At 37.4% G+C, this 27,937-nt stretch overlaps 3 protein-coding genes across 3 annotated transcripts; all 3 read right to left on the reverse strand.

Annotated features, from left to right (window-relative positions):
• Positions 1-3,073: 3,073 nt before the first annotated feature.
• Positions 3,074-7,313, reverse strand: LOC103710163 (cell division topological specificity factor homolog, chloroplastic-like). Its single transcript, XM_008795784.6, has 2 exons — positions 7,067-7,313; positions 3,074-3,868 (listed from the first exon to the last, which is right to left on the reverse strand). Exons 1-2 carry the CDS (start codon positions 7,154-7,156, stop codon positions 3,266-3,268), a joined length of 693 nt encoding a protein of 230 aa, XP_008794006.3. The 5' UTR covers positions 7,157-7,313; the 3' UTR covers positions 3,074-3,265.
• Positions 7,314-19,234: 11,921 nt separating this feature from the next.
• Positions 19,235-20,100, reverse strand: ENODL17 (early nodulin-like protein 17). The gene is made up of 2 exons (XM_008795776.6): positions 19,787-20,100; positions 19,235-19,669 (listed from the first exon to the last, which is right to left on the reverse strand). Exons 1-2 carry the CDS (start codon positions 19,968-19,970, stop codon positions 19,350-19,352), a joined length of 504 nt encoding a protein of 167 aa, XP_008793998.4. The 5' UTR covers positions 19,971-20,100; the 3' UTR covers positions 19,235-19,349.
• Positions 20,101-24,007: 3,907 nt separating this feature from the next.
• On the reverse strand, positions 24,008-27,269 carry LOC103711176 (DUF538 family protein (Protein of unknown function, DUF538)). Its single transcript, XM_039127523.3, has 3 exons — positions 27,028-27,269; positions 26,271-26,325; positions 24,008-24,567 (listed from the first exon to the last, which is right to left on the reverse strand). The coding sequence occupies exons 1-3, from the start codon at positions 27,127-27,129 to the stop codon at positions 24,188-24,190; spliced, it is 537 nt and encodes a 178-aa protein (XP_038983451.2). The 5' UTR covers positions 27,130-27,269; the 3' UTR covers positions 24,008-24,187.
• Between the last annotated feature and the right edge of the window lie 668 nt (positions 27,270-27,937).

The raw sequence follows: 27,937 nt of genomic DNA on the forward strand, positions 1-27,937 counted from the left end.
TTTTTATATTGGTTTGGAAGGGTTAAATGAAAGCTTAGGTTGGCAATGTCCTTACATAGAATGCGAGGTATACCTAGGGTATAAATGCCTTTTGAGATAGGGGGAGGGACTTGCCTTAAAAAGACTGGGGAAAAAAAAAAGGTGAGGGTGGTTGATGGGTTTGGTGAGAGATATGGATGGTGTCCTGATATTCAACATCAGCATTTCAATCAAGGTTGCTGGATTGATGCAAACAAAAGTATAAGAAAATGTTATCGCATGTTGTTAAGTAGTGGGTAAAATGATCCAGAAAGTAAGTCAACTTTATGCATAGAGTGGCTTGGTGTTTGTGTCTTTGTTATTGTCTTATAAAATGTTTTATAACTTCATTTGTTAGTCTTTTCCATAGTCACATGATAGAACTTTCAACTTAGCTACATTGGCACAAATCTCCCTCATCCTATTCTTTTCAGATTAGGCATCCCAAACTTAACCCAAGTATCTACAAGAAGATTGCAAGCATGACCTGACTCAAATGTAACCAGTACTATATACAAAATAACTTGCATATAAATCCTATTCATACCAATTCAATTTAACCAAATCAAGTCTAAATTATATTTGGGTTAAAAATTTGGATGCAAATTTTATTTTCAGCTTGGCTGGACGAGTCATATGATTGTATTTTTTGTTGACCAAGTTCTACTTATCTTGAATGTTGACCTATCCGACTTACTCAAATTGCACTCTAACATGTGATATAGGCTGGCCTTCAAGTCTGAGTTGGACTGTGGACAAAAAATAATGGCCAGCACTTGAGATAGCAAAACAAATAACAAAAGAGAAAAATAAAATCTCTAAAATTTTCCATCAAATGTTAATACATGCCAAATTATGGTGAAGGCTTTAAGCTCTTTAGCATAGAAGACCATTAGGGTTTTAGCCTTCGCATTTTCGACCTCATCAAGACATCCTCTTGCAGTCCTTATGATCACCTACATGGTTTGATCTCCAACAGGTTGTCATAATCTTATATATCTTATCCTAATTAGACTAGGATGAATGATAGAAGTACAGCTTCTCGACAACATACTAGAGTACCAGATGTTAGACCAATTTACAATTTTATTTCTATTTTTCTTTATGATACTACCATCGAAGAAGATGATGCAAGTTTAAGTTTTATAATGTGGTTTTGAAATTTAGTCCCAAAAGCTTTCCACAATGTAATCTTTACTAATTTTTTTGGCAAAAGATCAAGGGTCCATAATACACTTAGCAACTTATTAAAACCTAAAAGGACCCTTTGAATTATTTTAGCCATGTAAATGAATTGGCTTATCCTTTTTTTTCCCTTTGATTAACCCGTGGTGACAAGGAAATGAGGGGGATTTCATGATGTCAACTTATGTTCTATGTTTAATCCTCATAATTAAAAACATGAACTTCACTGGCGAGGCAACTTCAAAGTCTACTTTTATTGCATTTTGTTCAGGATGCTTTTAATGCATTTCATTCAGTGTGTTTTTATGTGAAGACAGAAGGAAAAAAAAAAGTCTTTTATCAAAGTTTTGTATAGATTGATGATTAATGAAACAATTTTAAGGTGTCAGCTTGCCTACTAGCAAAGAGTAACATTTCTTCAGGTGTGTGCGTGTGGGTGGGTGTGGGTCTGTATATCCGCACATATATGCATGTGTCACCATAACACTACTAATAACATGCATATATGTTTATTACCCTTTTTTTATTCTAATCGCCACCAAAGGCCTTGTTAAAGCTTGATAAATGCAATTAAAAGGCATTGAAATGACTGGGCTTGTCTTTACAGGTTTAGAAAATTGAAAAATTGGCAACCACCACTTTAGAAAATAACAAGGGAACGAAGACCCGTAGAAAGAATTTTTTCTCACTAAAATATTTTTTTAAAAAAACTGATGTCTAGGTATACAATGCCTTCTTTTTTTTTGGTACATCGGCGACTCACACACAGTATAGCCCAATAAGTCAGAAAGAAATAGAAAGTGTAAAGTAGACGAGATAGAGTTGTGTCTATCGCAGACAACAACTCTGAAATGATGGGCCGCAAAGAATGCCATCCAGTCCGCAGCACAGTTGGTCTCCCTGTACAATGCCTGAAAAAATAGTTTTGCATGTTTGATTGACTATAGAAAAGTGATACATTTCAGAGTTGCTTATGTTTGGTTGAGCATATGATTTTTCCTATAAAATATAGAGATCTTATTCCCATAAAAAGTTACTTTCATATCCGGCATGTCATACATCTATTTTTGCCATTGCTCGTGCCATCGACCGAGTTCAAGAACCCTTGGACAATGCCCAGGCAAAAAGGCACCTCTTTGATGCAATGTATGACAGCTCTCGGAGGGCCATTGAGAAGATCAGTGGGAGTGGGCAAAAGGCCAACTAATAGCAAAGGAGAAAGCTAAGTGGAGGATGATGATAGGAGGATGATGGCATGCTTGTACTCGTTATTCCATTCGACGACAACGTCAGAGTCACCAGGGGTGGAGCACATTTTGGCTGGTTTTATCCCAACACTTTGCCTGTCCACCCCAAAGCTCTCTGCCCATGAATGTCGGATGAAAACTACTCTCATCATACACATAATGGTGCTGTTCTGCATTTGAGAAAATAAGAATCTGCTGCAATCTTTCCATCAAAGAAGCCAAAAAAAAAAAAACTTCGGTGCTGGAAACATGATTGTCCCTTGAAATTTTGATAAGAAATTGGCTGGAAACAGACAGAACAAATATGATTTTAACCGAACATCAAATATAGGTGACATGTGCATCAACCATCAGTATCTGCAGCACATTACCTCTTCCACAAAACCCTTGGAAGCTTTTATAAGAGTATGAAGATAGACATGGAAGCTGGAATCTCTTCATGCACATACGAAAATGTATGCATGCCCGGCAAACTTTGTGCAAGCATGGGCATTTACATGGATGCTATTCATGCAGGTGCGCATGTTACATCAGAGTTCCTTTTCACATGTAAGCATATAAGACATTCAAATGTTGCCTGGCATCGCAGCGTCTGCCGAACATTTACATCAAAAGAGGAATGATTGCAAGCATCCAAATAAATCCTGCAGTCGTTTCACAAATTTCAAATATATACAGAGCCCGTGGGTTCCAAAAGAGTTCAAAAGCTTACAGGAAAATTTCTGCAGCTAAACATGAAGAACAATACCCCCAAGCATGAAGAAATTTTCTTTCTGCATGCAAAAAGGGAAAGAAATAAATGAAGAAAACCTTAATTATTTCTCATTGGGAATGAAGAAATCAAACGTGACATCAACAGTATCGGATGGCTCTCCTGTGTCTTTGTATGTGATGCCTGTTATTTTCCCCTTGTAATCCTCCTCGGAATCTTGGTATTCGGGTTTCACACGTCGGACAGGGACAGTCACAGAGTATGCCATACCAAGGTCTGGATCTGTTGAGACATTAAGTTGGACTTTATCCTGAGAATCTATCTCAACAAATTCAGAGAAGACTTCGATGATGTTGCGAACAATCTTTTGCCTTGCTTCATCACTCACTGCACATCTATCAGAGAATAAGATCATCTTAAGCCTCTGCTTAGCGATCCTTGCATTGGAATTTCTTCTTGCAGTTCTGGTGGGAAAAAGAATCCTCCATGCCAAGCTCAAACGATCAAAGAAGTTCATGTTAATAGCATTAAGAAAAAATCCTTCAGCATCTTGATTAATGGTTGCTGACGAGAGTTTGCTTCTTTCAATCCCAAAGCACTGGTGATTGTTTTGAGCTGTACCAGAAGTCCGGGGTACCAGATATGGCCATTTAGGTGTGATCCTAAGATCCTTAGATACTCCATTAAGAAATCTACCAAGCTGTACCTGTAGGATAACAACAACCACTTAGAATGTTTCATTGGGATATGCCCAAATAAGGAAGCTCATAGAATCACAGATGGAGCCCAAATATAAACTATAGAATGTCAACATGATAACATTATGATTTTGAAGTATAGAGTGAAGCCTGCAAAGCTAAAACTTTAATGCAATAATGACCTTGGAATACTTAGAAAAAAGAGGCAGACAAACCAGATCTCTTCACTATTACATTTTCACCAAATGGTGACAATAATGGATATTCTCAGTAGTATTGAATACACTGAACAAAGAGAAACCAGTCTAGTAGGTTCAGAAAAGCAAGCTTATATTTTGTGCCCTTAATCTCCTGTTAAACCTTTAAAGTACATTTCCAATCATTAACTTTAATAGAAATGGATTGCATTGATACATGATATTCTATATGCTTTTCTTCTGGAAAAAAAGAGAATGATATGCATGGTTAAACTTAACTACATATGCAGTAAGGCAGTTTTTTCTTCGCAAAATAGTAACACAATAGTTTTCTATTCAGCATGCAAATAAGGAAAATCAAATGATCTGGGGATTTTAAGATAGTGATTGTAAACAAAAAATTCAGGGATTAGCACGACTCATATAAAGATAAATTAGTTAGTCATAAGGAACTAGACCCAAGCTTGCTAAACTCTGCAACCATTCAAGATTTAATTCTGCCATGGTATAGGTTAAAAAGTATTTAGATCTGCATCACTTAAGGAATTCATAACTTGGAAAGACAGCTGAAGGAATATTTAATTTAAGTGTCACAGAAGCAACTTGTTAACGGGCCTTCTAGTCCATCTGTCTAGGGTAATGGGGGGACCATTTCCACTCTTCCAATGCTCATAGGTTGGTCAGTTCATGACATAAGCATTCGATGTCTCTTTAACAATCAAACCACAGTAATGGGAAAGTTACTCCATAAGAATACTTTAGAATTAAGATATGGTAACACTGATATTAAATACAAAATTCTTTTAACACTACACATCACAGCAATAGTACAAAACTGACACAGAGTGTTGTCATCCATGACCATCACATCATTGTATACCAACAAAGCATTCATATGAGAATCCATTATCACAAAAAGTGATAAAGCTTAAGAACTGGTTCAGTTTATATTCTCCTACATACTCTCACCTGAAGTTTGAAAAAAAAAGATACATGCATCGTACACATAGTTGGTAGGTAAAGCAGTCAAGTAGAAGCTGCTGTGGCCAAGAAAAGCTTCATAGGAAAAAGATACACATGGCTTCTGCATAGACTATAGATAAGTGTCAAATTGGGAGCCAAACACAAGTCATAGGCAAAAACAGAAATTGAAAACAGGGTCTAGCTATCACATGTTCACCCACATCATAGCGCCTAAAAAAGCACATACTATACTGTTCAGGACTGCCAGAGGCCAGGAGGGAAAGGCAAAGTGTTGAAAATACTAGCCGACCTTTTGTTAATAGACACTTACAGCTTATTACACAGACCTTTGTTAACAATCGGAAGCATAGAGGCCATCAAAACAATGTTTAGGGGATGTTTATTACTGCAATTTGCTAGTCTTATACAGCAAATCAAATGGTTTGCACTTGCATATAGAGCGTCAGTAAAATGAGAAAAGATAATGCAAATTAACCTACATGTCTTGCAACCTGAGCAGCTGATTGAACCAGCAAAAGCTTATCCTAGAACAAAATATTGCTGGGGGTAAGACCCTTGTGAGAACACTACCAAATTTATTGTTGGAGGGCACATACCGTGGTGAGGTTCTTTTCTCCAATTTCCTCAAACTAAACAGTGATCACATTAGCATGAAACAAATGTCAGTAACAGTTCCCAGAGCAAACCAATTTTGTGAATAACATGTGGTAGCCTGTGGTTGAACAAATGTTCTCCAATCTTAACTGGTGGATCCAGAATGCTGCATTTGACTATCAGGAAGCCAAGCCCAAGGCTTTTTAGATTTTTAGAAATGGCATTAGCATCATGTAAAGGTATAAGTCTTTCGATTCATTAACACAATGTCTAGAAAAGAGGAGATTTGAAGGAAGTTGCAGAAGCTGATAAGTTGCCATCATAACATTATATTTAGTAAAAGGGCCCAAAACACAGGAAAAGATGAGGATATGTTATTGGCATAGACTATAATTCACCATAAGAGAAGTCGCTGAGATGGAATTTCTAGCATTAGATGCCCAAGAAAATGAGTAGTTGGGCGAGGATGATGAAATGAAGATTAAGGCTGAGACAAAGATGGAGAGAGAGAGAGAGAGACTGGAAATGGACAGAGCAGTTGGGAATGATGAATATGGTGTTGATATCAAGAGTAGCAATAATTGTGTAATGATAGACAAGCCCTATCCAATTTATATGAGGCAGGTATTGCAAACAAGCATGCGAACAAGATCTATAACATCAAGTGGCAGGATATGAAACCTACTTATCTTGCAGTTTAAGTTCATCAAATTGTGCAATGATAGAAGTCATGTATACTGTTACCAAGATATATATTAAACAAGTGAAATGAGAAGTTCATGGCTCCAAATTTGACATAGCAACAATGTAAGTCTTCGCATTTGGAACACAAGGTTCATTTAGCTTTTTTTAAAAAAAAATTCTGAATCCAAACCCACCTCTGGAACTGGAGCATCGGGACTGGTTCGCTAAAATTAGGGCGATATGATGCATTGAAATAAGAAGATGCCAACCAAATAAATTCAAAAAACACGGTCAGCTTCTTGTGAGAATGGATCCATTTGGTTCAGGGAAGCCTTGTATCGATAAAGGCCACCGCAACTTTCTTAATTCCAAAAATTCTTCCCTTTCCCAAAATTGCTGCTTCCGCCTCAATTATAAGAAGCGATTCAAGTGGAAACTTCATGGGGAGGACAAAAAAGGGTTTATATTGGGGCTTTCTCCTAAAAATGCAACAAGACTTTCTTAACAACATTACCACAAGTCACTCAAACATAGTAAAAAACCCTCGAATGTGCACCAATTGAAGCAATAAAGACGGAACAAGATTTGATCTTGACCTATAAAACAAATTAAACTAAGAAAAAGATGATTAAAATTGGATCCTTTTGCGGCTCAAATGACTATGATTCACCAACCTAGACAGCTTGAAACAGATTAAAGACGAGATTTTTTTTTTTTTTGTTCGACCGAAGATAGGAGGAAACAGACCTTTGAGGAGGAGAGGGCAGGTCGCAAGGGGTGCTTGGGACAAGAAGAGGCGAAGGTGCCGAAGGCCTTTAGATCTCCTGAGATCGCCATGGCTTCTTCTCCTTTGATAAGCTCACGCGATCATGGAGCTCTCTTCATCTCCTTGCCCTGTTCTCCCCAGTGGATTTGGTAACGATTACTGCTGGTTTTCAGGCGCTTGACGTTTTTTGAGCGCCCCTCGTCGCAGTCCCCTGTTGAAGGGTACCATAGTCAATCGGATTATTTAGGAGCGTATTATTGGCATTACAAAAATGAGCAGAGTTTCACAATTTTTTTTCTCCCTTTTTTTTTTTTTTTTGTATGTTTGGTTGTAAATAGATCGGAAATAAATCAAATTCTAGCATATTTATATTTATTTTTATTAAAAAAATATAAATATAAATATAAATATAAATTAGATAATTGAATTTTATGACTATAAAATTAAAGATATTAATTAAATAGATGATAAATCAAAATAATAATATACTAGTACACTCATCTATTTTTTAAAAAAATTAATAAGTGCTATATAAAATTAAATATAGTTATAAATAAAATTAGGTATTCGTTATAGATTAAATAGTTCTCTATTCATATCCATATCCATTTTTTTTTTGACGGATATGGATACGAATACGGATATTAGTCGGATGCTCGAATTTCTGTCCATATCCGGATAGATTCGGATACGAAAATGGATTCGGATGGATACTATCCAACCTACTTTCATCCATACTTGCAAGATGCAAGATATTTACTTTGTAAAATACTTGTGATGTTAGGATTGACTCAATTTTGACTTGGCCTGGCTCGAACTAAGCTCAATTAGAAACTAGTTCAGCCTAAACAGGAGTAGGCCACAAAATTAATTAGAAGCCCACTCGGCTCAATAAAAACTTGGTTTAGGGCATGTATAAGCTCGAAGAATATATGTCAAGCTCTAACTTGACTTCGTCCACTCATGAGTTACCCTATTAAATTGTGGCCAATTAGCGAAAAGTTATCTTGGAGTGATCAATCCTAAGAAAAATCTACTTATTTTATAATTTTTTGCCATAAAAAAAAAATCTTGATTAACCTTATTTTTAAATTAAAAGAAGGTACTTTAATATAATGAAACATGAAATTTTGCCAAAATAGCAAACAAAGTGCAGGACACAATGTCCAAGCATACAATATATGAGGATGCCACGGAATTTTTAGAGTTATCCTAGCATTTGGCTAATCTTAATTGAAATTATTTCTAGTATAAAATTGGGATTAAATCAAAATTTATACATGATAAGTTTGGATTCGATGCCTGAATTCTACGAGGAACTAATATTTATACATTTCAAACTTCTTGCCTTAATATTTAATATTAAATAATAGTAATCAATTGCCCATGCTGTCGACGGGAGAAGACGGTGGCTGCTGCCGGATGCAGCCCCAACTAAAAAAGCTTCGTACTTCCTAGAAAAAATAAAATAAAAAAAGACTACACACCATAGAGAAGCATTAAAATGCTACTTGAAATTAATAAAAAAAAATTCTCGGAGAAACCACATGAAATATATAAAGACCAGCCCCTTTCCTTTCTTTCTATCTTTCCTTTTTTTTGCTAAAGCGGATAGATCATACTTGACGAGTACGGATATACCCAATAAATTCAGAAAACAAAATGCCTCGGAGTGCCCGGACAACTCTTCCTCTCTAACTCACAAAGTATTACCGGAATGACTGGCTACATAAGCAGCCACCCAATCTACAATCCCATTGGCTTCACGGAAAACAAGCTTGGCCTAAAAGGCCCCTCCGTCTCTCAACATTGCCCGGATATCTCGGAGCAATGGATAGTCACCGCCGTTACCCCTTGGGCTCTCTGGATCCAGCTGATAACTGTGGCCGAGTCACTTTTCAGGATAATAGAGCTGGCTCGTAAATCGTGCCAAGCATGACGAAGGCTCGCCCAAGCAGCCCTCCGCTTTGCACTGGAAACCGAGATATCGAATAGCTGATAGCCACCTGCAGCTACAACCCTGGCCCACGGGTCTCGAATAACAAAATCTGTGCCTCCCCTTATACCTCTATCTAAGACAGACCCATCGAAGTTGACCTTGACGAAGCTCGAAGATGGGAGCTCCCAGGTGAAAAATACCGTACGAGGTGCTGCCGAAGCAAAATGGAAATCCCAGATGTCCCAAACTGTCAAAATTCCTTCAACGGGTGTGATGTGACTGAGTTCCACTGCCTGCACCCGGGCGCACTCTACCACGAGCTTCGGATATTCCTTGCCAGCCAGATCTAATAGGCCACGCAAGTCGCTCTAATTGCCTCCTGGCAAAACAGTGAAGACTCTGACCATCAACGTATGGCCTGTAGAAACTAGTCCTCCGACCCCAAACCTCCTGGGGGATCCCTGCTAACCGCCAAGTCACTCTAGCCCATGCGCACTGAAACATCGCATAGTTCACCGTCTCATCCACACCACACTCCCCACACTCTAAGAAAATTCTCAGCCTTCGTCCGCTCAGTACTGCTCTCGTCGGAAGACGATCCCAGACCACTTTTCATAGGAACAGTGCTACCCTCGGGTGGAATCTCAAGCGCCAGATCTAAGCGCAGTTTGGCCCCAACTCATACTCTCGCCGAAGGATGCAGGAAAGATCTCCCACCTCGACGTCGGTCCTATTCGACGTTGATAGGTGCATGAAAATGTACCTTTTAATACTACCACTTTAGGCTAAATTGTTAAGACTTAAGCATGATTTGGATATTTTTATGATATTTTTCTAATCTGAACTTTACTTCACAAAGTGTCCAAGTCTTAATTGATTTTGGTGATTTTATTGTAGGAATGGAGTTAAGAAAATTGAATATCCCATTGCAGTCCGAATGAAATGAAACTTGGTGGAGATGAAGTAGACATGTTGAGGTTTCATATGCATCAAGAATCAGGTCAATTGGAGCTCCAGAGAGAAAGTTATGAAGTTGCAAAGTTAGGTTTCCCTAAACCGCCAGCCTGGGCCCTGACAGATCAGACCTTTGTGTAGTATTTTGATGATTTCGGGAGCTACAGAAGTCCAATTGAGATGATTCAAATTTTGTTGGAAACTAGACTTCCAGAGCTTTCAAAGGACTATAAGAACATAAAATTTGAAGATCAGATGCAATCTGGAGAGTCTCCCGAACCTCATGCTGACGTTGGTGCTCGAGGGTAAAGTCGGAAAAATACATGCAAACGTGTCTAAGTTGTGTTTCCTAGGGTTTTTAGCCCCAAAATCATATATATACTTGGGGAGCACGCCGTTGATGCGAGAACAACCGAAGCCATCTACCATTGAAGCCCCAAAAGTCGAGTTAAAGCCACTGCCTAAGGGTTTAAAACATGCATTTCTTGGTCCAGGTGATACCTTTCCTGTAATAATTTCTTCTAACTTAAGTGCATCACAAGGTAAAAAATTACTTATAACTTTGAATGAGCATAAATCTGCACTTGGTTGGACCATGGCCGACATTAAAGGCATCAGCCCTTTAATTTGTTCTCATAGGATTCACTTGGAGGAGGGAGCTAACCCTCATAGAGACCCCCAACGCAGGCTAAACCCTACCATGAAAGAAGTTGTGAAAAATGAAGTCTTAAAACTGTTAGATGCGGGTATTATTTATCCGATTGCCGATAGCAAGTGGGTTAGTCCTACGCAGGTAGTTCCTAAAAAGTCAGGTGTCACAGTAGTGAAGAATGATGTAGGAGAATTAGTCCCTACCAAAGCAGCAACCGGGTGGCGCATGTGCATTGATTATAGGAAGTTAAATGCTGCCACTCGCAAAGATCATTTTCCCCTTCCATTCATCGACCAAATCTTAGAGCGTGTAGCTGGTCATCCCTTTTATTGTTTTTTAGATGGTTATTCTGGTTATTATCAAATTGAAATTACTTTAGAGGACCAAGATAAGACCACTTTTACATGTCCCTTTGGAACTTATGTATTTCGTCGTATGCCATTTGGTTTGTGTAATGCTCCAGCTACCTTTCAAAGGTGCATGATGAGTATTTTTAGTGATATGGTTGAGAATTGCATGGAGGTGTTTATGGATGACTTGACTGTTTTTGGTGACTCCTTTGATGTATGTTTGTTTAATTTAAAAAGGGTTCTAGCTCGTTGCAAAGAAAACCTTGTATTGAATTGGGAGAAATGCCATTTTATGGTGCCTTCGGGTATTGTTTTGGGCCATATTGTTTCCTCTAGGGGAATAGAGGTTGATCAATCCAAAATTGAGTTGATCTCTAAGTTGCCCACACCTAAGATTGTGAAGGATGTTAGATCATTCCTTGGTCATGCTGGTTTTTATAGGAGGTTTATCCAGAATTTTTCTGCCATATCTAGACCATTGTGTAACCTTCTAGTTAAGGATACCCCATTTGAGTGGACACAAGAGTGCCAAGCGGCATTCCAAACGCTTATTGGGAAGCTCACTTCAGCTCCCATTATGCAGCCACCAGATTGGAGTTTACCTTTTGAAATTATGTGTGATGCAAGTGACTACGCAGTAGGGGCTGTCTTAGGTCAACGGAGAGAGGGAAAGCCCTTTGTCATTTATTATGCTAGTAGGACTTTAAATAGTGCTCAAATGAATTATTCTACTACTGAAAAAGAACTACTAGCTGTAGTATTTGCATTAGATAAATTCCGTGCTTATTTGATTGGTTCGCCTATTACAATTTTTACAGATCATGCAGCCCTTAAGTACCTTCTCGCAAAGAAGGATGCTAAGGCGCGATTAATTAGGTGGATCTTGCTTTTGCAGGAATTTAATCTAACCATCAAGGACAAGAAGGGTTTAGAGAATGGGGTGGCTGATCACCTCTCAAGGTTAATATTTGAGGATACTACAGATACACCACCGATCCGTGATGATTTTCCAGATGAACAATTATTTTCTATCACCTCCATGCCGTGGTTTGCACATATTGTCAATTATTTGGTAACAGGTGAGATGCCATCAGACTGGAATGCACAGGATAAGCAGAAGTTCTTAATAGAGGTACGTTCTTTTTATTGGGATGATCCACAGCTTTTTAAGTACTGTCCTGACCAAATTATGAGGAGATGTGTCCCAGATGATGAGATAGCAAGTGTCTTAGAATTCTATCATTCCCAAGCTTGTGGAGGCCATTTCTCTATGAAGAAAACCGCTGCAAAAATTTTGCAGTGTGGATTTTATTGGCCATCATTGTTTCGAGACACAAATGTTTATTGTCGTTCTTGTGAGAAATGTCAAAAATTAGGAGCTTTGTCCCGTCATAATATGATGCCTTTGAATCCAATTTTAGTGATAGAAATTTTTGATTGCTGGGGTATAGATTTTATGGGACCGTTTCCTCCTTCTTTTGGTTATCTATATATTATTGTTGCAGTAGATTATGTGTCCAAATGGGTAGAGGCTGCAACTTGTAGGAACAATGACAATAAGACAGTAATTAAATTTCTAAAGGAAAATGTGTTGTCTCGTTTTGGTACACCACGTGTTATCATTAGTGACCGGGGTACACATTTTTGTAACCGTTCCTTTGAAGCATTGATGAGGAAGTATGGGGTGGTGCATAAGATTTCTACAGCTTACCATCCTCAAACAAGTGGGCAGGTAGAGCTTGCTAATAGAGAGATTAAGCGTATTTTAGAGAAAACGGTTAACCCCGACCGGAAGGATTGGTCATTGCGATTAACTGATGCACTTTGGGCATACCGTACAGCTTTCAAGACCCCCCTAGGCATGTCACCTTATAGGCTTGTTTTTGGTAAACCTTGCCACCTACCGGTAGAGCTAGAACATAGAGCCTATTGGGCTATTAAGAACTTTAACTTTGATTTACCTGAAGCCGGTGAGCTTAGGAAGTTCCAGATGACCGAGTTAGAAGAGTTGCGAAATGAAGCTTATGAAAATTCTAAAATTTACAAGGCTAAGATGAAGGCATTTCATGATAGAAATATTCTTAGAAAAACATTTGCACCTAATCAACGAGTATACTTATATGATTCTAGGCTTCATAAACACCCTAGTAAATTACGATCTAGGTGGACTGGTCCTTTTGTGGTAAAGCATACATTTGAGAATGGAGCGGTAGAGATAGAAGATCCTAGAGATGGTCGGATGTTTAAGGTAAATGGCCAGAGACTCAAGCCGGTCCTTGAGAAAGAGGCTCCAGTAGCCTCAAGGTCTAAGTTTGGTGACACTCATCGTCCTCCTGTGGCTGTTTGCTTATGTGGAAGATATTGACCTCAAGGGTCATATGCCCAAAGGACAACTTCATCAATCCATTCCTGCAATTAATAAGAGCATTAGCGGTGGCAAGAAAAGGTCTACCTAAAATAATGGGGATTTTTGATTCAGAAATAACAACAGAGTGTGTGTCTAGAATCAAGAAATCAACAGGATAGTAAAATTTATCAACTTGAATTAACACATCCTCAAACAAGTGGGCAGGTAGAGCTTGCTAATAGAGAGATTAAGCGTATTTTAGAGAAAACGGTTAACCCCGACCGGAAGGATTGGTCATTGCGATTAACTGATGCACTTTGGGCATACCATACAGCTTTCAAGACCCCCCTAGGCATGTCACCTTATAGGCTTGTTTTTGGTAAACCTTGCCACCTACCGGTAGAGCTAGAACATAGAGCCTATTGGGCTATTAAGAACTTTAACTTTGATTTACCTGAAGCCGGTGAGCTTAGGAAGTTCCAGATGACCGAGTTAGAAGAGTTGCGAAATGAAGCTTATGAAAATTCTAAAATTTACAAGGCTAAGATGAAGGCATTTCATGATAGAAATATTCTTAGAAAAATATTTGCACCTAATCAACGAGTATACTTATATGATTCTAGGCTTCATAAACACCCTGGTAAATTACGATCTAGGTGGACTGGTCCTTTTGTGGTAAAGCATACATTTGAGAATGGAGCGGTAGAGATAGAAGATCCTAGAGATGGTCGGATGTTTAAGGTAAATGGCCAGAGACTCAAGCCGGTCCTTGAGAAAGAGGCTCCAGTAGAGGAAGATATTCTTCTCATGGACCCCGTCTACGAACAGTGATGCTATGCCCATGCAGGTACGTTTCTCTTATTCCTTGTTTCTTTTTGTTTTTCTTTATTTTGTCTTTGTTTCAGTTTTTGTTTTTGCTTGTTTTGTTTTATTTCGTTTGGTTTCCTTAGTTTAATTTTCAGGTTTGCTAGCTTCCTGTTTTTACCATGGATTTGTGCTCCGCTAATCAGGTGACCTCTATCCTATTTTGTTTTCTATGCTTTTATTTCCATACATTGAGGACAATGTCATGTTTTAGTTGGGGGAGGGCAGCCCATGTGTATATGTTTTTGCATGAATTTGCTTTAAAAAAAAACAAATGATTACAGAGTATTTTTGCTGGAGTCAATTTTTCTATCTTAGTCACACTATTAAGACACCCTTTGAATTCTTTTTTTATGCACGCATCTAAGCCTTGTGGCTTGATGGATGTTCAATGCATACAATTAGAGAACTCTCAAACTTAAGTATTTACGCATTGGTGAGTATTAGAGAGAGAGAGAGAGAGTTCATCATGTTCAGAGACTTGTGGCATGCGTTCATTGATTTTTTTGAATTGGTTGCTCTATTGGGAATTTTTATTGCACAGTTTGTGGTATGTTGGTTGATTATACTTAGGAGATGATGAAGGTCAATTTAGGATGAACGTTTGAGCCTTTCAAGCTAACCCATGTTTTATCCATTAGAAGCCATTTTGAGCCGAAAAAAAAAGAACCCTTTCCTTTGTAAACCCATATGTCCTTATCCCCCCCGCCCTCCACATTGGAGTTGAGCCTAAAATTATTATATCTTTCCTACCTTTTACTTTCAAGTACATGCTAGGGATGATAAATAATTGGTCCGCAAATAATGAAGACAAGAAAGGGGATGTACTGTGGTGGTTTCTCATTGGTGCTGGCAGGTTTGCTGAAATGGACTCCATAATTGCAACCAAAGGTTGTGTTAAAAAAAAAAAAAAAAGGAAGAAGAAAAAGAAAAGAAAGAAACAAATCAACTCCACCAGCAGCTTCAGCTTTCTATTACCACAGGCCTTGAAAATGTCTCAGGCTCTAATCTCCATTCTGAAAATGATTCTATTGGTTCCCAAACTGCTTGTCACAGGTTCAAAATGCTAGTATGAAGTTGTTGATGAAATAACCAAATGGTATGACTAGCGTGAAAAAAAAAAGAAAAAAAAAAGAGAAAAGAAAAAAAAAGGTACAAGCGGTTTGAGGAAGTTGTGCTTGATGTTATATCTTGTGAAGACCTCTAGCATGTACTGGAAAGTTTTTTTGAATTCTCTTATCCATCCTTTTATTATTTTTATTTTACTTAACTTTAGCCTCATTACAACCTTTTATTATTGACCTTTTTGATCCTAAGTGGGTTTGTGGTAAGAATGGTTGAGTTCCCAATGGTTGGTGATCCTATCATAAGATCAATGCTTGTTTGTTGCTTGTTCATGAACACTTGCCTTCTCATATATTTGTGTGAACACCCTTTCTCAACTCCATAGAGAGACCCCTTACACCAGTCTACTATTGAATATTATACCTGTGAGATATGGAGTTGAAGCTTTTGTTTGAAATGTTCTCGACGTTGTATGTGTCAGGGTTGGTGGTAAGATGGTAACGGCTTAGAGTACACACACACACGAATTCTGGGAGTTGCTCTTGATGGACTGATTTTGATAGTATTGTTGATCTCTTGCGAGTACTTTGTTTGTTATACTTGAATATTATTGCTTAGCTCATGCAAAAGCTGTCTACACTGGGTTGGATATAGTCCGTTCTTTTTCTTCGCTTAAATTGCTAGGGACTAGCAATAAGCTGGTTGGGAGGTGTGATAGGTGCATGAAAATGTACCTTTTAATACTACCACTTTAGGCTAAATTGTTAAGACTTAAGCATGATTTGGATATTTTTATGATATTTTTCTAATCTGAACTTTACTTCACAAAGTGTCCAAGTCTTAATTGATTTTGGTGATTTTATTGTAGGAATGGAGTTAAGAAGATTGAATATTCCATTGCAGTCCGAATGAAATGAAACTTGGTGGAGATGAAGTAGACATGTTGAGGTTTCATATGCATCAAGAATCAGGTCAATTGGAGCTCCAGAGAGAAAGTTATGAAGTTGCAAAGTTAGGTTTTCCTAAACCGCCAGCCTGGGCCCTGACAGATCAGACCTTTGTGTAGTATTTTGATGATTTCGGGAGCTACAGAAGTCCAATTGAGATGATTCAAATTTTGTTGGAAACTAGACTTCCAGAGCTTTCAAAGGACTATAAGAACATAAAATTTGAAGATCAGATGCGATCTGGAGAGTCTCCCGAACCTCATGCTGACGTTGGTGCTCGAGGGTAAAGTCGGAAAAATACATGCAAACGTGTCTAAGTTGTGTTTCCTAGGGTTTTTAGCCCCAAAATTATATATATACTTGGGGAGCACGCCGTTCTAAACAGAAAAAAGACTGCATTACAAAGAAATCATCAAGAGGAGCCAAAAATTCATGGAGAGCTAATTCTTTGGTGAAGCTAGGGATGAACTCGCTTGGATGATGGTAGTTTTATTTATATTTGATCTATGTAATAGATTCTCATGTTGATACAATTTTTGTTTATCATTTCTCATCAATAGATCTTTCTTGTGTTGGAATAATCTTGAACCTATTCTTTTCATAGATTCAGCCATGTCTTTTTCTATAGAATTGTTGAGGTGCTTGATTATATCTAGATTTGATTGTTTATCCAGTTAGTGTGATTTTTTGCTGAAATATTGCCATTGGGTATATTTTTGTCTTTGAATCTGAGTCTAAAAGGATAACAATCCTTGGTTTTAAAAGAGGAGAATGATTTTCTAGAATTACCACTAAATATTTTGATTGTAATGCTATATCCTCCAATTAGAGAATCTGGTGCTATGATCTCTAATTGAGTTATCCAATGGATCAAATATGAATGGAATTACCTGATTCAAGTGAGGAATTCCCGATGCTTTGCTGCCATTAATTCTGGTCACATCTTTTCACTACTACAATCTAATTGTCAATTTACTTTTAAACATTCACATCACATTTTACTGCTTTGATATTTTTTTTTAGTTTTGTAGTTCCTTTTAGTGTTCCTACCTTCTCCCTGTGGAATCGACACCCCAATATATACTGCGATAGCCGCGTTATTCTTTGGGCGTAATCAAATTTTATTAAAAGGTACATTTTCATGCACCTATCACGTACTCCAAACCTGGATGTCTAGACCTGCACACCATAGTACGGGAAGAGATCGGACCCTCTCTGCAAGATACTCTTCGAAAAGCTGAAACAACCTAGCCTCATCCACGCAGCGCCTCTGGAACAAGGAGATTACAGACATGCAGACCCTCCGCTGCCTCGACACTAACCGTAGTCAGCCAATACTGCAAGGGAAGGGCATCTACCTAAGGGTCCCCAGCCATATCGATACTCCGCCTATCGCCTATCACCTATCAGTCATCTGGTGTGTGCCAATGCAGTAGACATGTACCTCGCAATCTTAATTTAATCTTAAGTGGTTAAATTTTAAAGCTTTATAAAAGCACTCATACGTTGCTTGTCTCGCATTATGTTTGGAGTATATTCCATGAGAGTTTAGACTCTTACCCCAAATAACTTTTTTTCTCATACGCCTCATCACTGTCTTTATAAGCTAGCTATCTGTTAAAAAAAAAAGAGACTTCAAACCAAAGACAATGCTAATTTTAAATACTAAAAACAATAGTCAATTGATAGCTAGTTGCTCCATTAACCGGATTATCACTTTTAGTTTCTGTTGAATGGAAAGTGACGTTAACATCCACTCCAAGTTTTAAAATTTCTTTAATTTCAGGTTCCCAGCAGTTGTGCATACTTATTCTCCGATATATATGCAGTTACAAATAACTGTGTACAGGAAGAATATAACTGTGTGGAAGAACTATTATAAATATAAGTAGAAGTACATCAAATCCCATATAAATGTGTGATGGACTAAAAGTTAAATGATAATGGTCATTGACCTTATGTTAAAGTCCGATCAAACAAAGGATTACATCTTAATTTCTATTATTTAAAGAGAGATACCAGATGAAGAGTGTAGTTTAGGAAGCACCTTAGATGGTCATACGTGTGCTTTAAAGATCGCATCTCCTAAATGGCATTTATAAAAAAAGTTTAAGTTATTACAAATATTGGTATCACCCATAACAATTAGTTGAACCCTTTTGGCCATCAAAATGACATAAACCTGGAGCATCTACTGGTTCGCCAGTTCACTTAGTGTGATCCTCTTAGCCAAGGCTGCAAGATATATTAGGATTTTAATTAAAAAAATTAATTTTTTATATCTTCTATTTTTTTATGATATATTTTTTTAAAAAATATGGTATTTCTTAAACATTACGTATTTTCGAAACCCTCGCAACTCTTCGGTCTTAAAGCAGTGTATATCACACATCTCGATCTAGACAATCTCTTTTTTAATCTTTTGATTTTATTCTAGCATATTATTTTTTTATAATGTTTTTATAGAATAAAGATACACAGTTTTTAGTAAAAATATTTCTAACAAGATCGAAGATTAACAGTGGATGGACGTGATTCACGCAGTGTACGCTCGGCACGTAGGCTTAAAGCTCCCATGCCTGTCCCCAGCCACTTGCCACGAAGTATAGGAACAGGCGGGACCCAACTTTTATCACGCTCGTCTCACCTCCTCCGATGGGATGATGGGGACCACCGAGAAATCTAAATATATCAGACGGTCGTTATTGTTCGCCCCTAAAAATCTCTGAAAACCGGTTCAAAGCCACGAGCTATCTACGTTCTCATCCCGCCAAAAGACTAAAATATCCCCATATTCCCACTCAAAGCTTCAGATTTCAGGGGCATATTCGTCATTCCGGCAGGGTCAAATTGGGACGAATGTAAAAGGAGCAAAGAAACCAGCAATCTTTCTCGGGAAACGAAAGGGCGCTTTGATTCTTATACAATGACTAAACTACCCCTAGTATCTCCACCATATTACACGCAAACCACCAAATTTTTTTCCCATTTAAAATTTTTAACACTCGAAATTAGGAGTAATTCTAGCGAATATAGCTAATGAATCCGGCAAATCCCCATTGTTCCAAAACAAACAAAACGTTATGTAAATAAGACAAAGAAGAAGGGCATTTATGGAAAAATGATGAAAAAAGCGCACTGCCCGGCTACACACCAAGGACGAACGCGGCGAAACCCACCACGGCGGCGGCGCTCCAGATACCGCTCCGGCGAGCGGCGCTGGACTTCGACGGCGGCACCGGGGCAGGGGCCGGGGCGGGGAGGGGCTCGACGTTGATGGAGAGCTTCATGCCGTTCCAGCAGTACCCACCGCCGGAGATGAAGTAGTAGCGTCCGGTCTCGTTCAACTGCATCGCGTAGCTCCGCCCCTTGGCGTACTTATTGATCGGATTCTCCTCCGAGCACCGCTCGTAGTTCGTCTCGTTCACCTGGATCACGTTGTAATACCCCTCCGGGTAGTAGAACACTGAAAGAAGGAAAAAGAAAAAGTATCAAAGATGGGTAGATTGAAACGCCGATCGATCGATAGATCTGAAGGAAGAAAGAAGAGGAGGAGGAGGGGGAGAGGGGATTGGCGGCGGACCGAGCCAGTCGTGGAGGTAGAAGTGCTCGCCGGCGGCCCACTCGGTGTAGTTGACGTCGGGGGCCCAGTGTTTCTTGTCGCCGACGACGTGCATACCGGCGGAGACGGCGGCGGCGGCGGAGGAGACGAGGAGGAGGAAGAGGAGAAGGGCGGCGTGGCGTCTAGGGTTGATCGAAGTTTCCATTTCGGGCAAGGGACGGGGAAGAAGAGTCTCGAGACTGCGGAGCGGTTATACAGTGTTTGCTCGCTGGTGGAGTATTTATGGGGCCCGGTGGTGGAATTGGAGGGCAGATGATTCATCGGTGCGATTTGGTTAGTGGTGAAAGTGGGCCAGATAATCTCTCTGAATATATATATATATATATATATATATATATATATATATATATATATATATATATATATATATATATATATATGTAATATTTTTAATTATACCGTAATAAAATTTAATTATCTAACTTATATCCATACTTTCGGTATCTAATTTGTATCTGTATCCATTTAAAATCGATATAGGTATTAATTTTTTCATCTAACTAATTTTTATATCTATATTTGTATTTGTCAAAAAAAAATATGGATGTGAATATACTGGTATTCGATCTGTATACGATCCGATTTCAACTTTAGATTTGATTCCTAATTATGAATTGGCCACATATTAACTAGCCATAAATAGTATTCTAATTTTATAAAGTTTAAAGTAAATAATTAATTATGACTATTTAAATTATTTAACTTAATAATTAATTAAATAAAAATATTCTTTATGGAAAAATTTTAAATTAAATAATTAAGTGGAAAAGTGATTGTAATGCCATCCTTAAAGAAGTTACAGCTGTTCTTAAGGATCAAATGATTTGTACATCTTATGGTCTACCTTCTGTTGTAGGATGCTATGAAAGCCCACAAGTGGAAGGGATTAGAGCAATGGTAAAAATGAAACTAAGTCAATATTCTAACATCCCATTGTTATATTAACATTTCTTAATTTTTCAATCTTTATGCTTTTACTCCAACAAATATACGTAGTGGAGTTTGGTGTCCCAAATGCCATTACTACGGTAATCTGATTCTTGGTGATCTAAAATCATTATATTTAGTTTGCTATGCCTTGGTGATTAAAGACCCTCGAAGATTCACGATTAACTTTTTTAGTATGCCATAGGAATCCACAATCACTAGCCATGTAATATCAAAATTTCCTCTGATATGTTCCATATATTTTGCAAATATTAAATAGGATTCTCAAATAAATTATGGAAAATTATATATGAATAGAAATCAAATTATGAAAACATGTCATTCAAAAACAATTTAGCCATATAAAAAAAATCAATTGAAGTAATCCTAGAGGATTATCAGACATTCTAACTAGAATAATTTTTTTTATAGAATTATCAAACCCTTTCCAGTAAGAAATTTTTTTTTTCTACAGATCAATATTTTTGGAAATAAATTTTTATGCCAGACTGAGGGATATTTTTATCTTCAAATATTAACCTAACATCATTGTCCTAGGGTGATCTTGGAAATCTTTCCTCAATGTCAATTTTTTGAGCAACGATTTTAAGAATGGAGATAATTTGGGATCACTACCATGTAGGACTATGAAGGATCATCCAAATATGGTTATTTTATTACCTTCATCCAAATCATCATTGATCTTAGAGTCATTATCTCATACCAAATGCCATCTTATTCTTATGATGTCCCAATGTTTAAAGTATCCCTTTTGCTAAAAATTTAAAATGTAAATCGGACTTGTTGTATGATAGCACTCTCCTTTGATCTACCATTTGGAGTCCAAATATCCGCGATCATTATTATAGAGATGTTACTTATTATAAAATTTCCTTACAACTCAATCTTCCATATGGTGGTAGATATAAACCATTCTATCCTATCATGTGGCTTGTGATTTGTTTCATGAATTGTTAGGGCTTTGATTCCTTCATCCAAACTGTATTTCCAAATAGTCTTTCTAGGATCTTTTGATTTGTTTTTAACTTTTGAGACCATCCCTTCCACAAAATAATCATTTTTAACTCCTATATACTTATTGATAGAATTTATTGATTGATAAATTGAGTAGGTGCAAAATTCAGAACAGTTTCTTTCTTTCTTTCTTTCTTTTGTTGGAACTGCTGTTTTGCAAAGCTCTTGAGCGTATGCTTTTGTATCTTGTACTTTAAATGCTTGCCTTGAGAAGTTGAGATGGGCAACCTTATAGCTAGAAATAGATGAGATAAAAACCAAACAATGTGCCCTAAAAAAGCCTGTAATTATTATTCTATATTGTCTCTCATTTTAAAAATGGATTCTTTCCTTGCCAATTTCCATCAGACAAAAATTATGTAATTCACGATCCATACGTGATGGTGTGCCTTGTTTTATATAATCCAAATAATGCAGCTCTTGGTAGGTAAGCTTTAATATATCAACCATTGTGATGGCTTTAAAAGACCTTCCTTTAGGACAGATATATATGTTAACATATTTTAACTAAGAATTCTTTTCTGATTATTATTACATTATAAAAGTAATTATATAACAAATAATGATTATTACTTGATATCTTTTACTTTATATCTGCAAGCACATAATTTTGGGATTTAATTTTATTGGTATAAACAATGGCATGGTCAAGTAATTTCATTTTTTTTTCATTGATATCGTTTCCATTTGGATATAGTTGGCTGCACGCTTTGCAGTCCATTAAATCCCTTCAATTGAAGACTGTCATGTCATGTCATATTAGCTCAACACAATTGGCTTCAATGCGAGCCTTTTGTGGTACATGTAGGAGGTTCACAAGAGGGAAGCATGTATGCTATCATGTCTTTGCCTCTTCCAATATAGCTGAAAAGCAGGGATAAAAATAAAAATGAAGGAGAATTGGCATAGAAGAGCAGTCTTCTTGAGGGCTTAGAGTTGAACTTTTCTTTTTCCCATGGATTCCTTTCAGCTTCTCTCTCACAAAAGCATCAGTTGGACATACATAATACAAGTGCACAAATAAAAACCTACCTAATATATCATTCATAATAAAGTACTCTTAGTTATCTCACTAGAATCCACCATCCTTCTTTCTGAAATTATGCATGCTGAAGGTGTTTTTGCCATGGGTACATGCATGAGTGACAAACAATATGTGTGCAAATGCCTAATGATCCACAATGAAAAAGGATGCATAAGAATATATGTCTATGGTTGTGCAATGTGTAGTTGACAGTATGAGATGCATGCTAGCCAGTTAGTACAGTTCACATAAGTCCTCTGACTATCATCTCTTATTATTTGGAGTTTGGAGTGGAAGTCTCATCTGCTGTCAAGGTTGCATTTTTGTTAATTTTACATATCTTCCACCATCAAATAATCTTTTATTTTTGTTGATTTTTATTGCCAATTTTTTCACTGCAAATTTTCAAGTCATGTAAATTGAGGCATCTTATTCAATATTGCCTGCTTACTTACGACTGATTAATTGCGAAATTGATATGCATCCACATGAATTGATCAAATTGATGAGGAGCCAAGCACCCAGTCCACATACATTTGTCTCTTTGAAGGAAAAAACTTCACTATCATCTAATATGTTGTGATAAAACCTACTTTGAATTTCATATCTCACAGTGCTTAAGAGTCTTGAGACTGCACAAGCTCTCCTAAGATTCAACACTCATGAAGTGTTGCTTCTGTTTTATAAAAAGAGAAGAGAAACTAGAAGCTAGGTTTTCTAGCTTCTCCTAAATGTGTTTTCTGACTTTTCTTCTTGTAAAAACACTTTCTAGATAATGTTACTAAATCCTTATTTTTCTGGTTAGTGCTATTTTGCTTTAAAAGTCGCAAAAGCACTTCTTTAAAGAAGTACCAAACATGAATGCCATGCCAAAAATTCACCAAGAACAATATGAGTGCACACGTCTCTATGTATGTATAACCTTGGGAGTCTGTGACCTAAAGAATTGGACTTTATAATCCACACTGCATCTCCTAGCAGAAATTTTATTCAACATCTTGAATTTGGCCTTCTAACTCCAGCACAGAGGCCTATTTATGTGTTGAATATCCTAAGCCTTGGACTGGAATATATATTAAAACTTGAACTCCTCAAATTCACTACATTTAAGCAAAAGCACTATAAGCATATGCACAAAGAGAAAGAAAAAGATCATAATGCAAGCAAGATTACATAGCTGAGGGGAGGAGGAGAAATGAATCAATGCATAAATATCTAAAACATCATTGAAAGAAAAATAAAGAGAACAGAACTCTACTTCTCTTACACTAATATCGCATCCATCAACGCACGGAGATACACAGTAACCTTTCTGATTTTTAAATGATCACAAACAGTGTACACAACAATAAAAATAGAGAATCAGTGCCATCACCTTAAAACTCTTCTACTTTGACTGAATCATGAGGCATCTCATAAGCATCCTTAGGCCTCAATTTTTTCACACCGGCTGTGAAGCAGACCTTGTCAGACTTGTAGCTCTCAACACCCACATGGGTAACTTTAACCCAAACCAGGAATTTGGTCTTCATTCCTTCGATCCCGGATAGCTTCCCTCTTGACAAGACCCCTTTGACACGGGTGGCATATCTTAGTACAGAGGAATCTTTGAAGCTGACCTCACAGGGGGAAGGCAGGTGAACAATCAACTTTGATTTTGATTCATCAAACTCATAGCATATTATGTTCCTTGGGAAAATGCCTGGTGGTAGCCCGTATTCACGGAGAAGATCTGGTAGGGGTTTCGGTGACTTCCCTGTGGAAAAATGAAACAGGATAGTTCACCTTAACTCCAACAATTAGATGGAAGTGCACTAAGTTTACGTGTCCATGTGGAGTATGTGCATGTAAGCATGGAAGCATATATGAAATTTATTAACACTTTTACCAAAATGGTGCGATCAGAGATGGTCTGTCATCTGTGCTCATGCAAAAACTATATTTCTACTATACATGCGATAATTGTGGAAAAATGATGAGTATGCCAAAACTTTCCATCAACCATCAAAATGTTCTTTTTTTTATAAAAAACTATATTTCTCCCAAATACCATATAAACTGCTTTAGCACCAGTCACCATGAATAGCAATTGCTATGATCAATGCGATCTCTGTTACCAGTCACAACACAAATAGGGTTCATGAATATAAATTCACCATCTCATGTGCCCCAGGTATCCATTCTTAGGCTATCACCAATTGCCTCGCATCAGCAGATAGACCGGCACATGGGTGACCACATTCTCCTCATAAAACAACAACTATATAAAACCTGATGTGCTTCATTTATTGAACTCAAACACTTTGTCAAGTATGACAGACAGCAAACTGTCCCACCTAGCGACATCCTGTTAAAACCAACAACCAACAGGCCAAAATAATGTTCAAATGATATTTTATCAAAAGATTCACAATGATCCAGTTTACGGCATTCTAGACATACAAAATATCATTCTTTGTGGTTTTCACAAACATTTTTTCATGAATAATAGTCCCAATAGTCCAGTAGAAAAACATCAATCATTAATTTTTTTTTTTGAAAAATGTTAAGCCTATGAGAGTCTATCACAACAGGGCAAAAGCTTGAAAAAGACACATTCTACCCCATTCTTAGCCATAATATTTATAAAGTGAATCATATACCCAAAGTGAATTAAGTTTGATGCACATTTGATTGTTTTCTTTTTCTTCTTCCTTGTCAGTTCCAAAGCATTTGAATAGCTTGTTCAAACAATTCTGAGAGTGATATCATAGCTTTCACTAACCTAATTCTTAAAGGATCTAGCCCAAGTCAAAGCAATGTTACTAAATAATGGAATAACCTCAGTAGTGCAAAGTGAAATACGAAAAGTTAAAGATGAAGTGGGTGAAAAGCATAAATTCAACTAGTTTGGTCTGGAAAATGATTTGAAATTCATTATATAACTGGAGCAGCCTGAAATTTTTTCAGGCCCATATCTTAGCTATTAACAAAAATATTTGCAAAATTGATGCTATGACATCAAAGCCTTCTACATTGACATGAGTAAATGAAACAGAAGGGAGAGGAATAATTCACAATCAAAGAAAGAAAGGCATTTATGGAGTATACATATTTTAACTGATCTTAATTTGGTAAAAATTACCAATAAATCAAATTACATCACAGAGCAGGCAGAAGTATCAAGAAGTAGGCACTTGCGGGAGTGGAATCAGCTTCCAATGGCCCAGCAAAACACAAGAATTAAGAAATTTGATGCCAAAATGTTTACCAAAATCTCTCATTATTGATGTAATAATTTATTTTCCTTCCTTTATGCACATAACAGTTATCATGCATTATTGTTGATCGATGCCAACACAAGAACCCAAATGCAATGGAACGCAAGCATCCAATACATGCTAAGGTATGATAATTTCCAATATAAGAAGAAACATTTGAAATTTTAAAGCCAATGGCTAATCTGGCATCAATTCTCACCTTTCAGCTTTTCAAAGATCCATTTTGCTTTCCCCTCTACAGTATTTGAGAACCGCTGCCAATCACCACCAGCAACTTTTCAGCAAAAACAATTAAACAACAAAACAAATGACACTGCATGCAATCCTTCCAAATCAACACAAAATGATCACAATCCACCAGCATAATTTTTCTAGTTCATATTTTCCTAAGAAGATTTTTTTCATTACATATCAATAAATCAAGAAAGCAAAATGGCGCAAAATTCACAGCAAAAAAAAATACATAGTGATAGAATCGACGCTTACTTGAATAACATTTTTCTGAAAAAAATGTCAATATCCACTGTTCTGAATTCCAAATTGCGAAATAAAACCATAAAAGAGTGTCCCCTAAATATGCAATCTTTATGCTCTCAGAGAGGAAGCGTTGTTTGCAAAGAGTAATAAACTAAATAATTGACTCAATTTAGTGAAAACCCGTCGCTACCATTCCCCTAATTTCACGGGAAAAAATCGTCAAAATAGTTTTTTGAGGGAATTTTCGCAGAAAAGCTTTTACTGGTAATATAGAATGCCAAATAACACAAAAGATCCATAGGCTTTGGCCCAAATCCATCCACATTGTTTGAGATGGAGACCAAAAAAGTACTTGAAGACACACCGGTAACAAAGAAAACCGCGTAAAAGTAAATAGATCGAAGTCTAAAAGAAGAAAGTATAAGAAAAAATAGGAAAATGTTTTGGTTTTCTCTTCGGTTTCTCGGTCTTGGACTCACAGAGATGTCATCGCCAATGGAGGAGATCTCCTCTTTGGCCTTCTTCGAAATCCAAACGCTCCCAACTTTCAAGCTCCCAACTTTCGTCAGCGCCTTCTCCATCCTCCCGAATCCCACCTCTTTCCCTCCCTTCTTCTCCGAGAGAAGAGAAAGAGGTCTCTCTCGGCCGCCGGCCAAGGAACAGAGAACGCCACAACAGGAGAGGAGAGCAAGAAAGCGGCGCTCGCCTCTCAAGAAAAGAGACTGAAGACAGTAAGATGCCCTGCGCCTGAGGAGATTAGTTGTTATGCCCAAAGCACGAGGACAACCGTTTCTACCAAATGCTTGCATGACACGTACCCTAGGTAGGATTAAGTAGGTAATGTACTTTGCCATGACCTTAAGCAAGTAAAAATGTCATTAATATTGTGGTCCCTCGTTCTCTTTCAGAAGTTGAGGTGGTAGATGGTGATTTGGAAACCCTAGACATTCTTGGGCTACACAACAACAAGGTTAGCTCTCTCCCCAATTTCAATTTGACAATCCGATTTCATGATCACAACGATTCATGTAATACGAGTTGGCTACGATGGGCCGAGGCTTATGCTAGACATGGACAATGATCTTTACAGTACATGAGAATGATGCATTATGATTATCATGCAATAAACGAGTAATCGGGATTGCAATTTAGAACATCAAGTTTGTCGCCCAATTATAGCTGTTCTGTAATATATAAGAAATCATGATTGCTAATTAGACTATCAAGTTTGGTTACTGAACTTGATTGGCCCTCCAAGGACCATTATAAAGTTAGAAATTTAATCTTCAGCTTTATTTATGTCGCTTCAACTACTAAACTAGCAAGTTCACTTTTCTGATGTAACGGTCATTAGATGCGTTATAGTTTGAAATGCTTTACCGGTTATAT

This window comes from Phoenix dactylifera, chromosome 7 (assembly GCF_051530095.1).
Source record: "Phoenix dactylifera cultivar Ajwa chromosome 7, Ajwa_hap1_PhDact_Kaust_v1.1, whole genome shotgun sequence".
In the NCBI taxonomy this organism is placed as follows: domain Eukaryota; kingdom Viridiplantae; phylum Streptophyta; class Magnoliopsida; order Arecales; family Arecaceae; genus Phoenix; species Phoenix dactylifera.

What these genes read in the sequence shown, in the direction of transcription:
- LOC103710163 (XM_008795784.6), bottom strand. Translation starts at nt 7,156, where the DNA reads ATGGCGATCTCAGGAGATCTAAAGGCCTTCGGCACCTTCGCCTCTTCT. An exon ending in CTGCCCTCTCCTCCTCAAAG is followed by an intron (nt 3,869 to 7,066) that starts GTCTGTTTCCTC and finishes GTTATCCTACAG; the next exon opens with GTACAGCTTGGTAGATTTCT.
- ENODL17 (XM_008795776.6), bottom strand. Translation starts at nt 19,970, where the DNA reads ATGGAAACTTCGATCAACCCTAGACGCCACGCCGCCCTTCTCCTCTTC. An exon ending in CTACCTCCACGACTGGCTCG is followed by an intron (nt 19,670 to 19,786) that starts GTCCGCCGCCAA and finishes TCCTTCTTTCAG; the next exon opens with TGTTCTACTACCCGGAGGGG.
- LOC103711176 (XM_039127523.3), bottom strand. Translation starts at nt 27,129, where the DNA reads ATGGAGAAGGCGCTGACGAAAGTTGGGAGCTTGAAAGTTGGGAGCGTT. An exon ending in CCATTGGCGATGACATCTCT is followed by an intron (nt 26,326 to 27,027) that starts GTGAGTCCAAGA and finishes GGTGATTGGCAG; the next exon opens with CGGTTCTCAAATACTGTAGA. An exon ending in GATCTTTGAAAAGCTGAAAG is followed by an intron (nt 24,568 to 26,270) that starts GTGAGAATTGAT and finishes ATTTTTCCACAG; the next exon opens with GGAAGTCACCGAAACCCCTA.